We start from the raw sequence: 14,350 nt of genomic DNA, 5'->3' as shown, positions 1-14,350 counted from the left end.
CAGTTCAACTGCAATATTCAAGGTGGCTGCCTTCAGTCACATTGTCATCTTTTTCAGGGTGGCCCATCTAGTCATCACTTCTTTAAACATATATATTCCGTAATCTGATTATCAGTGCCAAGGAGCAGGAAACAATTTACAGCATTAGTCAAGTTGGAGCGGAGAAAAACTATAGTAGGATTGGAATTCCTCATATACAGCCTCCAGTTTTCCGATAACAAATGAACTTTTTGTTCGTAAAAGCCAACAACCTTTCCTGCCATAGCTGGTTATGTACCAGCCTCAATATATCTTCATATGTGATTACAAATGGGCCTTCCATCCATGAGTGTGTGTGTGTGTGTACATACATACATGCAAACATACTGCATATGTCTTATTAATGTGTAAAAAAATGTCTAGAGGCTCCACCTATATCAGAAGACAGATTGGATAAAGACTGGATAAGATTTGAATATTGACCTCATAAATCTGGCTTCAGTAAAATAGCTCTCTTAATAAAACTGTGACTCCTGACTTTGCCTCAGTTAGAATGTATAAGGAAAATTTGAGAAGAAAAATAAATTAATCATTCTCTCTGGCTAGGATGATATGACTAACATCTTACCCCTAAAGTTATTGGTGTTAGTACTGTAGGATGATGTTAGTACACCGAAAGAAGCTTTAACTCTACATGAAGAATGCTGCAGCTGTATATTTACAGATCTCTGCAGTGTTTTCATCAACACAAGATGGTCTGGAAAGTCACCGTAATTTGCATGATTATAAAGAAATCCTGGCCTGTCAGCAGAATGGAGTAACCCAGATACCTGATATTATTAACCTTGAGTATTTTTTAAAGGGCATTCATTTCCATTGTAGGATAGTGGTCAGACAAAGTCTTGGGGGATCTGTATTCAAATCCCCACTGTCCCATGAGACTTATTGCATGATTTGGGAGCCATTATTCAATGGTATTTCAATCTAACTCCCTCCTAGGATGGCTGTGAGGATAAAATTAAGAGAAGAACCATGTTCTATGTGGTAAAAATCATGAAAGGAAAGATATAAGTTTAATGAATAAATAAAGAGTAGGTATTCCAAAACTAAACTTGGGAATCATGAAAAATGACAGAATAAATGTGGAGCACTTGTTCTTTGCCTTTCAGTTAATATGCCTTGCAGCTACGTACTGTACACTCCTCTCCTATTTTTCAGGCTTACCTGGGAACTGTAAGGGTTAGAAATGCTGCTTTCTTTGCTGCCTTTAAATTAAATTTGATTACCTACAGCTATAAGCAATAAATCTGAACTCAGCATAAAATTTGGGGCTCTCAGAAAGGTTCTACTAGAAGTCTGGAGGCTGCAAAAAGCACTAGGTGGGTGGGCACGTTGGTTTCATGAATTGCATGTTGTCTGCATATAATACAGCAGGAAACAAATTCCTTCACTCTTGCCTCTCAAGTTTTCCTGAAGCTGAGGGACATTTCACTTTCATCCTCCATTTTACAATCAGCTGCATTTCTCCTGCCTACTTCTGGCAGTTTTCTTACCTGACTAGCATGTTGGATTTCAGTAAATGAGAAATGTCTCATATCAGAGAAACACTGACCTACAAACAACAAAGTTTCTATTCTATGTTTTATTTCCCTTATAAACTCACTTGATAGCCTTACAGAAGCCGCTCTCTCTCTCTTTCCTCTCTCTGACCCCAATAGTTATTGTTATAGGACTGTTCCAGAGATTACAAACGTGTGTGTGAAATGAACACTGAACCTTCTGTATAGTATTATCTATCTACCTATGAATTACTGTATTGTTGTTACCTCAAAGTTTTGCATCAATATCCTTCCACCATTTCAGTGAAATGATAGTGAAACAGGGGTGAACATAAAACAATACACAGTCTAGCTTAATGTCTGTGACCCATATAACTGGATACTGTTGTTTCCTAGGCTAAGGCCAGGTAGCTGGTTAGGATGATTGCTTATCAGAAGGGCAAATTGTGGCCAGGTCCACTGCCAGCAAGCCTTCCTTGAGGGTTTGGAGATAATGTGCAGTTTTTCTGTTTGTACTTGCTGCAGACAATACAGACAATTGACTCACTGTGTTTATGGTGCAGAGTAGATGGAGTGGGGGAGGCACCAGTCTTATAGAAAGTTGTAATATTAATTGAACTCCTGCATGTTGGCCAAAACTGTGAGATAGAAAGCTATCCTGCCTGCTGCATGTCACTGGAGACTAATCTGTTCAGGATGGCTTGAGGATAGATTACTTAGCACTTTCAAGATGCTTTGTGAGCAGATTGGTATGGGTATGGCTTAAGGAATAAAGACAGCTTCCCCCTTCTCTGGTAATATCTGGATCAGTAGGTTCTGTTATCTCTTGTCATACTTGTTGTAATATTATTTTAAAGTCAGGGGTCGGTATTTCCTTTGATGTAGTGCCAATATCTGCTCAGATGTGTCATGTAATACACCTTTACTGGAGGGAAGATCTACAGCATTTGACTGAGAATCTTGTCTAAATCATCCAGGAATGGTGTACTGTTGGTCAACCTCAAGATTCTGAAGATAATGAGGAAACCAAGTCCAAACCTGAAGCTTCAGCCAGATCTCTAGCTGTAGCAAGACCAGCTATAAGAAATCTGAGAACTCTTTCCACCCACTCTGTCCCACATACAGATTCACTCCCTCTCATAATTCCATTCATGCCAAAAGAATACCACTCCCAAGGCCATATAGCTTGGCAAACTGTAAGAGCCACAAATATACAAGGCTTAGGACTTGTAGCTTATATTTTTCTTGCTTGTTCTGAGGTTGCTATGAAGGTAGCTAAGGTATATTAATAGCAAAGGCAGCCCCATCATCAATCATGTCAGGAGATTTCTTGTAACCTTGGTGGTTTTTAGTATTTTAAAAAAGAGAACCCTAGGGGCTTTAAAGCTGCACTCACAGCTGAGACGGAGTGCTTCATTCTGGTGCCCAGTGTTTATGTCTTCAAAGTTGTGGCCATGTTAGTCTGTGGGTTCTTTTTTGTACTTGTTTCTTCTACATGTTTCCCTGCCTTGCTGTTTTACTCCCATTCCTCCCTTTCCCCTTCACTTCACACTCCCATCTCTGTATACATTTCTCACATGTTCTTTTTCTTGAAATAAGTGCATATTTAGATCAAGAGATTGGAACAGTTGAGTGCATGTTTAATACCACCTATTTCATTGGGATTCAAGTGAGACTGATCTTCTTTGCATTGGATCATTTGTCCTATGCCTCTTAAATTGATTTTTTTAAATATAGGATCTATACCAGGTCACGCCCATAATGAAGATATGCATTTCCTGAAAAACAGCTAGGCAGGCTAGAAGGATGCATGAGAAATTGGGCACTGGTGAGTCCCCATTGGCATTCATGGGAACCCCTGCATACTTCAGTAACTGTAGTGTGCTTCATTAAGAAAAGCAGCCCCAGAGGAAGGACTGTAGGGAGGTGAGCAGCAGGCAAGGGAAAGATTCTGCACAACGCTACACTGTGCAACCCTGCTTCTCTTCAAAAAAGAGGCCATTGACTCCCACATGTCTGAATATGTAGTGCTGTCCACTATAGCAAGAATGGCAAGGCTTTGGCCACCCAAATGTTTAGGTCTGCAACTCTCATAGGCACACACATCCCTCCCAAGCATGGCCAATAGTAAGACAATGTGGCAGTTACTGTACTGTTGTTTCAACTTATATACCCCCCCACACCATAGTTCTAGAGTACTCTCTGGGCAGTTTACAACATAGTTATGCAAGGAACACTTTGCCCCTCCATAATATGGCTACTCATTTTATCCATCTCAGAAGACTGGAAGGCTGAGTCAACCTTCAGCCAGCTACCTGAACTCATCAGGATCCATCTCAGGTCATGAGCAGAGGCTTGACTTCAGCACTGCAGTTTAACCACTGCACTGTGGGGCTTGTACAGTAGTTGCAACTATGAACTATGTTCAAGATAAACCAATGTAAAAATTTGCTATGACATCAGTTACGTTGATGTGACCTGTATTCTAGTAGTTCCTGGAGGCACAAGTCTTTCTTCTGGGTTATTCCTGTCTCCATTACATCAGTTTTGAAAAGGCTGAAGTTGTCTCCATCCAGCATAGAAGGGAAGACTTATGCATGCTTACATAGACTTCTGTTAGCTCCACGATCTTTGTTCCTGGTATAATTGATGCAACTGTGTTGGGTGGGTAAGGAGGAATCTAGGAGTAACAAGAGCTCATATGCACCTGTGCTAATCTTGTTTCATTCATTCTGATTTAATATCCTGGTTGAGGGGCTGATGTCATGCCACAATGAGCCATGGAAGAGGTAGGGTTGCGAAGCAGATTAACGCCTCACATCCCAGTCTGACAAGACATTGTAGAGCTTTTCACTGTCTCCAGTCATTTATCTTACGACAGAGATAACTGTGTTCACCAAACATGATTAGTGTGATTTGTTTTTGTTTGCCATCTGGCTATTTCTGTAAGGAAAACAACAACAACAAAAGAAACCCTGTGAAATGTTGGATCAGAACTACACATTTTAATGAAAACAAGCCTATTTCAAGAAGATTTTTGTGCAAGCTTTGTAATGCAGCTTTACAGTGCATAGAGAGAAGCCAGCAAGATTCCTGTATTTAAAATGTGTCCTTTCAATTGTGCCTAGCATATGTTGGAGGAGATGCCAGCCCCTTTGTAGAAAAAAATATTGCCCAGTTGGATTAGAAATCTGCATGTCTATCCCAACAATTTTTCCTACTGAAATTTGAAGCTCTTTCTAGCTGAGTCATGTCAGTCCATCATAAGCTGATAAATCCTAGATACAGTGTCAGCCTTTTCAGGTTCTGAATATTAGGTATCAAGATGAAAAAGGAAATTGTATCTTCTCAGTTCAATTTGGGGAAGAGGATCAAAGTTGAAGCAGCAGACCAGGCAAGGATCAGCCTAATTTGGATGCTGCTTCCTGTACTGTATACTGTAACATGACTGACTGTGAAAAATCAGTCTTGAGATCTGTTCAGAAATCATATGCTGTCATCTCTGTCCAAATACCTCAGCCACCCACCCAGATACGGCCTCACTTTTCTAATTAGCACTGTACATGGGGCCTCTTAAGCAGCCAGCCACTCAAGCATGAAATAGAAAAGAGCTTCTGTGTACATGAGTGGGAGCAGGGAAGAGGGGGGGGGTTGCTTCTGCAAAGCTGCATGACTCTGACGTAGGTCTCTTTCAAGTACAAAAGCCTACAGCTATGTTTGCTGTGATTCGGCTAGAGATTGCAGATGGTAGATAGAGAGATGGGATCTGCCAGTACACAGAAAGAGAAATGCTGCTGAAGCATCTAGGGGGTGTGATTCCATAATAATAATTATTATGTGCTGTCAAGTCAGTTCTGACTTATAGTAACCCTTTTCAGGGTTTTCTAGGCAGAGTGTGCTCAGAAGTGGTTTACCGTTTCTTCCTGGGGTGCCCTAGGACTACTGTGCAGCTTGCTGAAGGCCACAGAGGCTGGCAATGTGGGGAACCAAGCTCCCAACCTTTGGCTCCACAGCATGATATCTAACTCACTGAGTTATACAGGCAGCTATATAATTGCATAGGCAAGTATTTTTCAAATAGTATTCTGAGGAGTTCCTCAAAGCTTGCAGGAGTTCTTCACTTAGAAGATCTGTAATTTTTTTTCCCTGGAAGACAGCTTTGCGAACTATTACGGACATCCTTTTTGGAATGCACAGCTGCAGGAAAGTATTCTGTGTGTTCTAGGTTGTGTCATTCAAACTTTTCAGACCAGGGTGTAGTTAGTAGTTAGCCAAATGTAATCAGTCATTATAGTTGTAGTTTAAAAAAAACAACTGTTTATCCTTTCTCAAAATTAATCAAAATGATTACTTCTAGAACTTTAGCTAACTGCAGAAATTACAGTATAAGTTACCTTTTAATTACTTCTTAAAAATCTTAAGTGCTACAAAGCCATTTATTTGTGATACAAAGACATTCTCCTCCCATCAACCCCATATTCACCTCAGTGTCCACAAGAGAGTACAGGGTCTGGCACGAGTCCACATTTCAGCCATGTGATATTCTTTCTTCCCCACTGAGCAAAGACACTTCCATAACTATAGTTGTTGGGGCCAGAGTGTCCAAGGGCGCCCTGAATATATTCCAAAACGCCCTCAGGGAGTTCTGTTTTTAAAAAGTAATATTTGACAGTAGCCATGGTGGAGATTTCTTTGGAAGACGTGTCAGTATACAAATGGCTCTTTGAGGTTGACATTTTTAAAATCAGTGTTGTAGGCAACCCTGTTCGCATCTAAACCCAACCCATAACAACACTAACAACTGCTAGGCCTGCCGTTTCTCAGATGACAGTTTTTGCTCACATGTGGCTGCTAAAATTCCCAGGGGGACTATTTATAAAAGAAGACTAAAATTATCCCATAGAATCCTGGCTAAATTCCAGTGCAGGTAATTTATTTCCTGCCTTCCTAGAATTACACACACACACACTTGCTCCTTACACAGTTTATTTTATTTAGCACTGTATATTTATATTTGCTACTTCCCATCACTAAGAAACTCATCGGCAGCATGCTGTTGCTTGTACAACTGGGAAGTGACAGTCTTTAAAACACTAAAGGGTAAATGTGAAAAAGAGTACAGTATATCTCCCTGGAGATGCATTGAGGATTGTAAGTCGGCAATAGAGGCTTTCTTGTTACCATTGAAATTAGTGGCCAAAAAAGAGCCAGTCCTAGAAGATACATGTGGTAATGGGAAGAGATGGATAGAAAACCCATCCGCCATTTGTTATCGCAGTAAGAGTTGAAGAAAATGAAGTAATAAAAGGGATGTGGTTAACAGGTTGATTCAGTAAGATTTAAAATGTGAATTTTTATTGGAGGATCATCATCACTATCATTAGATCCTTTGCAGAGCACATTGGGCAGCACGTGTTCTCCAGTGAACTTGATTGTTCACAATTTTGGCGGTGTCCCAAGGAACACTAATGGTTTTGAAATCTTCCTTGAGTGTTTGATGCCAGGTTTTTCGAGGCTGGGCTCATTTTCTCTTTCCTCCAGGAGGTATCCACTGTAGTGCAGTTTTCAGGTGCCAATCTTCAGACATGTGTAAGATGTTGCTGGCAAATTGCATTCGGTGTTCATTCACAATTGTTGACAGATGTTTTGAGTCTGATCTTTATAGTATTTCTTCATTAGTGACATGATCACAATATATGCGGAGGATTTTTCTAAGGCAACGTTGTTGGAAAACATTTAGTTGTTTAGTCATCTTGGCTGTGCATTTCCATGTTTCACAGGTATATATTGCAATAGGTATAATAATACTCTTAGAGCGATGAACAACCCCAGTTTTGGCATTCCGTGGGCAAGAACTCACCAAACAAACTTAGATTTTGCAGATGACATTGCACTGCTCAGTGAAACAAGAGCGTGCTTGCAAGAAATGACCACCAGCCTAAACAATGAAGCCAGCAAGATTGGCCTGTGAATAATAAATACTGAAAAGACCAAGCTTATGCAGATTGGAGGAGTTCAGGATAACACACCTATAATTGCATGCAGCCAGGCTGTAGAGCAGTCCAACAATTCACTTATCATGGCAGCATTATGTCTACTGATGGAGGGACAGACAAGGACATCAACTGCCGGATTAGAACGGCATCTGCTGTATTTCAGCACGAGCTCAGTTTGGTCAACAGCAGCCATAAGTATCACCACAAAGATAAAATTTGTTAAGAGTATTTTTATACCTACTACAATATAGGCCTATATTGGAGCACACAACTCACTAAAATTGGCATTCAATGCTGATAACAGCAGTGTTGTAAACATCACATGTCTCTTTGGTTAGTCCTAATAAAGATATTGTCTACTGCTGGGTTTTAAATTTTATTTACTTGTTTGTTTATAAATGGATTTTTATTATATTCTGTGCTCTTCAAGCATGTTAAAGTTCATATGAATTAGTTAATCAATTTAGTAAGAGTTTGACAGCTGTAACCCAGTGCAGCAGGGTTGAAGAACCTGTAGCCCTCAGATGTTGGTAGACTTCAGGTCCCATCATTCCTAAGTACTGGCTGTGTTATCTGGAGCTGCTGGAAGATGCAATCCAGCCCATCACTGCAACACAGAGACCATGCATAAAGTTCACCATCTCACACATTAAGGGAGCAAAATGCATAGGAAAGTTAGATTTAAAAGCCTTTGAAAGAGCATTGTTGATTCTTCCATGCAACATGGGTAAAATGATTATCATTACAATAAGTTTGGAGGGCTTGTATATTTCAGGGACTAGTCACAAAGTGATGAAATCATACGTGCTTGTGCATTTGCATACACTGGCTTTGTCACTAGAGGGCCGCTGTTAGGTGGGCAGAATGTCAGCATTGCCAAGATTAGCTGCTAATCTCTTTGCAAAGCCATCAAGGTTTTTGTGTCCTCCATACTATAGGCCTGAAGGCACTAAGAGCTGAGAAGTTTGCTTTATATGCATCTGTAGAGAGTACAGGGCTTTACTACGGAGCAACAGAATGATTTTCTTCAGGATAGAATAATTAGGTTTGAGATCTGCACAATCGTTTTGGCTATGACACATTTTTGACAGTTTTGTTGGTCAAGCCATTGACTTTCTCTGCAGCTTAATGGCTATAGGCAATTTATAGAGAACAGTCATCACTGGTCAGAATTCTTAATTTATTTCATTTTCTTTCTCCAGGGGGGTTTGCCACCTTCTCGTCTTGCTTCCCAGGACTCTGTGAAGGGAAACCCACTGCCATCCTGCCAATGAGTATCTCTCAGCCATGCCTGCCGGTGGCCAATGTTGGCCCAACGCGCATCCTGCCTCATCTGTATCTAGGCTCCCAGAAAGATGTCTTGAATAAGGTACGGTATGGAGGAAGGGAGGTTACTTTGCAGAAACCTCCCACTTTGCATTAAGAATTATGGGATCTAGTTGGGAAAGCAGCTGGGATACATATGTGGGGAAATGTTTGTTGTCTAATTGTGGTGTTTTCTTGGGCCGTTTTGAATTGTGTAGAGAGGAAGAGACGTGTGAAGTGCGTTTCCTTTGAGCTAGTTCAGAACATTAGCAGTGGGAGCATCATCACAGCAAATTTGACCCTGAGAAGTTTTATGTAAAGGGAGCCATCTGTTTATTGCCAAGGTCCGGTGCCAGCCAGGCTGAAGAATAACACTGACCTCAACTCTTCCATGTCCAACCTCAGAGCCAGATGATGAGGTATTAAGCTTAGCATTCATCTGTGGCTGACGCTGAGGTGAGGTGCAGAAGAGCGTAGGTCCCTACAGTCCATGTCGACAAGCAAAGAACCCTTTGAGGCAGCCTGCAGACAGACAAAGATGTGCATTGGGCCTGGGCCTGTTGAGGTAACAGGCAGTGTCCTTTAAGAAGAGGTGCCAAAATGCCTGGGCTATGATATCACATCAGGGAAAAGGATTTTGTTTAAAGAGAAAATAATAAAATTAAAGAACCATTAATTGTTTTTAAAATACCAGTGGGTGCATATCCTGGGTACGAGAGAGAGAGACAATCCGGCATTCTTGCATCAAGGGGAGGCTTAGGTGGAAGTGCCTAAACTTGGAACATAGAAGAGAGAAAGGGGACATTTTATGCAGGAGTAGAAGGAAATGGGGAAGAAAAATGTCAGGAATGTAAGCTCAGGAACTCAGTTTGCTGCTAGGGGCTGAGGTTGGGGTTGTTACACAGGAACTGCTCAGAGAAAAAGAACTGTGGAAACTCAAGAGAGGGGCCATTGTGTTGGGCTGGGTTTCAGTACTTGCAACAGGAACTGGAGCTTTGAAGCCTTTGTGTTCGGCTGCCTCTCTAGGAGTTTTCCTTAGAATAAGAGTCTTCTGTTCACTGGTTAGTTGTGGAACTTAGTTCCTCCATGGAACGCAAACGGTTGTGCCAAAAGCCACTGATTTTTTTCAAATACTTGTTGAACTCAGATAGCTGACTCATCCTGGCAGCTAAAACACACCTATGTGACAATGCAGCTCTAAAGGTCAAGGTGTTGTGTACTAGGACAGTGGTTCTTAACCTTTGTTACTCATGTGTTTTTGAACTGCAACTCCCAGAAACTCCAGCCAGCAGAGCTGATGGTGAAGGCTTCTGGGAGTTGCAGTCCAAAAACATCTGAGTAACAGAGGTTAAGAACCAGTGTACTAGGAGATGGGGAAGAGAAAGGAGGAGTCACTTACATAGTGGGAGGCTCTGGAAGTGGAAAGATCCCACCCCGGGACTGACAGATATGCATTGCTTCTCTTATTCTTGCCTAGGACCTCATGACTCAGAATGGGATAAGCTATGTCCTCAATGCCAGCAACTCTTGTCCCAAGCCAGATTTCATCTGTGACAGTCACTTCATGCGCATTCCAGTCAATGATAATTACTGTGAGAAGCTCCTTCCCTGGTTGGACAAGTCCATTGAGTTCATTGGTAAGATTTCTGAGTAGCCACCAAGGGCTTTTTCATCATCTTTTCTGGACTGAATTTTTTTCATTTGTATTTGCATTGTTATGGGGTTGCTGCAAAAGCTTCCTGGATGTTTCTGACTGAGTTGTGAACTCCTCTGCACCTCCACCCACTGCTGCCTGTTTAACTCACCTGTATGTGAAACACAATGTCTGCCTTTGGGAGGCACCTTCTGTACAAAACATCTTCCCTGGTGTTGAGTCCCAAGACAAAAAAAAATATCTCGAGCCTTATATAAGTTTGAAGTATCACAGAGAGGCAACTTTCGTCCCAGTGTTTCTCTATATTGTATTTATTTAGTTCTTTTTGTTTATTGAAAACATCTATACTTCTCACAACAAAAATTTGGGGTCAAGAAGTAACCTGTCCCATAAAAAAGCAGGTTGAATGCTGTTCCCCAAATACCCTTACAGCAGTTGTGGGTAACATGGAACACAAAGCATACCCCACCAACATTGTTTTTCTCAGATACTACAGTCAGGTCACATCCACTCCCAAATTTGCCATGTCAGCAGCAAGCCCCCTCCCTTGCAATTTCCCTTTAAAACCAGATGCACAAGGACACATACTTTGTTTTCCAGATAAAACATACTCGTTTAAGGTTTCTCTTAAAAGGAGTAAGCAATCATCATCATCATCATCATCATCAAAAAGTATATTCTGTTACTAAGCAAGAGATTCATATCTGTGGTCTTGCCTGATAACTGTTATCAAAGAGAGTTCTGGAATGCAACAGAAAGCTAATGATGGCTAGAATCTGCATGTATTTTAGGTCGCAATGAAATCTAACAATCTTGCTCCCATCTTGTAAAAGGCAAGCACAGAACCTGTGGCTGTCCAAGTATTGCTGGACTATAGCTCGTACAAGCCCCAGTCAGCATATCTGGAAATCAAGACAGATGGGAACAATGATCCAGTAATATTGAGTGGGACATAGGTTGCCTGCTCTACTTATTTTAAAAGCAGTTGGTCCACTGGATCAACATGTGCTGTAGGCCATTTCAAGTCTGCTATTAGAGTGGAAGGCAATGCATACTTTTTGATTATTGGCAATTTCAGGTTGTCACATCAACAGGTCCCAATTCCCAGCAGCTAACCTTGACCACATATGTATTTGTGTGTGTGTGTGCATGTGCCTACGTATTGATAACTAAATACAAATATTTGGTTTAGTCTATTTGTATTTATAATATTACTTCCCAGGTTAAAAGGTCTTTCTTCCAAATAATTTCCAGAAGTAGCCTGATTAATCCACATCAGGAAAACAACAATAAGAACGTTTGCTCCATGTAAAAAACCTACAGGTATATTATGGCATAAGCTGTCAAGAAGTAATGTGTAGACTATAATAAATCTTTTAGACTTCAAGCTGTCAGCAAGTTTCTTGTTCTGTCATAGTACCGGCACTTATTGGATTCTCACTCTCAAAGTTTCTGTTCTCCTTTTACAGACAAGGCCAAGGTCTCAAGTTGCCAGGTGATAGTGCACTGCTTGGCAGGGATCTCTCGATCTGCCACCATTGCCATTGCATACATCATGAAGACCATGGGCATGTCTTCAGATGATGCTTACAAGTAGGTTGCTTTCAGAAAGAAGAGGGTGCTGATATGTTGGGTAATTGGTATTGGGGTTTTTTGGTGCAAGACGTTTTGGGGTGGTGATTTTGTTTTATGTCCCTCTGGGAAGTTTTTCCTGAAAACTACACATTTTGCCATAAACATAATAATTCTCTGTGTCTCCAAAAAGAGTACTAGATTATTAGCACAAAAGAACACTGTGCCATAAGCAGTTGCTGAGATACATGACTTATTACCATGCAAAGAGTGCTTTCTGGATTTTTAAAGAGCTCTCACTTTTTGCCACTTTCTTAATATGATCTTAGGAAAGTGAGCTTAGGAAAGGCCTGTGCAAAAGGGCCATTGAAAGTGCAAAAGTTTGTGTCAACTAGCAGATAAAACTCATCAAAGCGTCACATAATGTATCTACAGTATTTTTTGAGCCACAGTGTGTGGAAAAGACAAACTGGGCAGATTTTGTGTTGCTTTGAGGGTTCTTCCAACATCTTTTATCATTCTGACCTGCTGATTAAATGTTCCTAATGTGAGTTTATTGATCAGCAAACCATAGAATGGCATTGAAATGGGAACACAAAAAGACCTAGTAACAACCACAGCTGTTTTGTTTGCTTTTGTAGATTTGTCAAAGACCGGCGCCCCTCCATATCACCCAACTTCAACTTTTTGGGTCAGCTCTTAGAATATGAGAGAAGTCTGAAGCTGCTTAAGGCTTTGAAGGCCCAAGGGGAGAAAAGTGAAGGAGAATCTTCACAAGACCACTGTGAAGCTCCTGCTGAAAGCAACCGGCCACAGACTCTGTGCAGTACCTTAGAAAAGACTGAAGAGCTATTTAAAAACACAGCCTTGGAAACTTCCTCGGTTGACTCTGAGAGGCCATCGGGAGTTCCCAAAATTGTCTCACCTACAGCACTACAGCAGGGACTCAATGGGTTGCACTTATCTTCAGAGCGCATCCAAGACACAAACCGGCTGAAGCGTTCCTTCTCCCTGGACATCAAGTCAACCTACTCTCCTACTCAGAGGCAGGATGCTCCAGGTCCAACAGAAGCTGGCGAAACACCGAAGCTTTGTAAGCTGGACAGTCCTTCGGGCCCTAATGGCACGTGCCAGTTTTCTCCTCTTCCAGATAGTCCTGACTGGCCCAGTGGGCCCGACTTCCTCCTAGAAGCCAAGGTGAGGCAGAGACGAAAGCACAGGCACCAAGCAGGCTCCCCAGCCCATGGGCTGAGCCTTAATTTCAGCGGGGTGTGTGCCATGCATAAAAGCACCAGCATGGAAGACAGTCTCAAGCAAACCCTTCGGCTGAGCCTTCCCAGTGTGGGACAACAGTTGGCCCAGCCCGCCACAGCGCCAACCTCTGCCGGCAGTTGGAGTGGGAGGCACTTAGAATCCCCCAGCACTCCTTCCTCCGAGAAGCCCTGGTACTTGAGCACAACAGACCCAGCAGCAGGTGGCAAAGTGAGCGGGAGCGGGACTCTGTTTGCCAGCACCACCCCTTACGCTTCATTCAGCTGCAGCACAATCCAGGCCAGCTGCGAGATTAGACTGAGGGACAAGCAGCGAGGGGAGCAGCGGGAGGTGCGGCACAGCTGGCACGAGGACACCACAGCTGAGAAGCAGTTCAAACGGAGGAGCTGCCAGATGGAATTCGAGGAGACCTTGTCTGAGAGCCGGTCTCGGGAAGACTTGGGCAAAATCAGCAAACAGTCTAGCTTTTCAGGCAGCATGGAAATCATAGAGGTGTCATGACATTCACCTTGTGAGATTTGAGCGCAAGTGTGTGTGTGCATGGGTGGGTGGGTGGGGGCTGGCAAGGTATTTAATGGGGAAGGTGTGGGTATGGGTGGGAATATTAATTTATATGCCTGTGTGCATTCCCAAAAGCCACACGGGCTAAAACAACGTAGAGGAAGAAAGCAGAGCTAAATGAATCCAAAGTCAAGAAACATACGGTGCATGCTTAGTGCCCCCTCGTGTTCCTGCCTCCACCACCAAGATGAGCTGACCATGGCCACATTCCCTTTCTGGCAGGTGGAGAGTGAATTAATTCTGTCAAGTCCTGGATTATTTTCTTTCGCATGCAGGCAGCACTACCCTCCCTCATAATACACAAACAGGGGAAAGGGAAGAGCTGAGGTGGAACTTCAAAAATGGAGAAACTCTGGGAAAGTTAAACAGTTGTAAGACTTCCAGTAATTGAAAGATTTTCTGGAGGAAGATTTGTTGTCGTTTGATCAACAGATTTACAGTGGGGGAAGTTA

The 14,350-nt window shown here is 42.1% G+C and overlaps 1 protein-coding gene across 3 annotated transcripts in view; it reads left to right on the top strand.

Annotated features, from left to right (window-relative positions):
• DUSP8 (dual specificity phosphatase 8) overlaps window positions 1-13,868 on the top strand; it is a 96,712-nt gene extending 82,844 nt beyond the window's left edge. For all 3 annotated transcript variants that reach the window (XM_020788743.3, XM_072985652.2, XM_020788744.3), the window contains 4 exons: window positions 8,737-8,903; window positions 10,317-10,476; window positions 11,963-12,086; window positions 12,707-13,868. In XM_020788743.3, the coding sequence (XP_020644402.3) occupies window positions 8,737-8,903; window positions 10,317-10,476; window positions 11,963-12,086; window positions 12,707-13,838 (1,583 nt within the window). In that variant the 3' untranslated portion in view covers window positions 13,839-13,868. The remainder of the gene's footprint in view (window positions 1-8,736; window positions 8,904-10,316; window positions 10,477-11,962; window positions 12,087-12,706) is intronic.
• The last annotated feature ends 482 nt before the right edge of the window (window positions 13,869-14,350 follow it).

The sequence above is a fragment of the Pogona vitticeps genome, chromosome 1, assembly GCF_051106095.1.
Source record: "Pogona vitticeps strain Pit_001003342236 chromosome 1, PviZW2.1, whole genome shotgun sequence".
Classification (NCBI taxonomy): Eukaryota; Metazoa; Chordata; class Lepidosauria; order Squamata; family Agamidae; genus Pogona; species Pogona vitticeps.
This window is presented reverse-complemented; position numbering and strand designations above follow the sequence as displayed.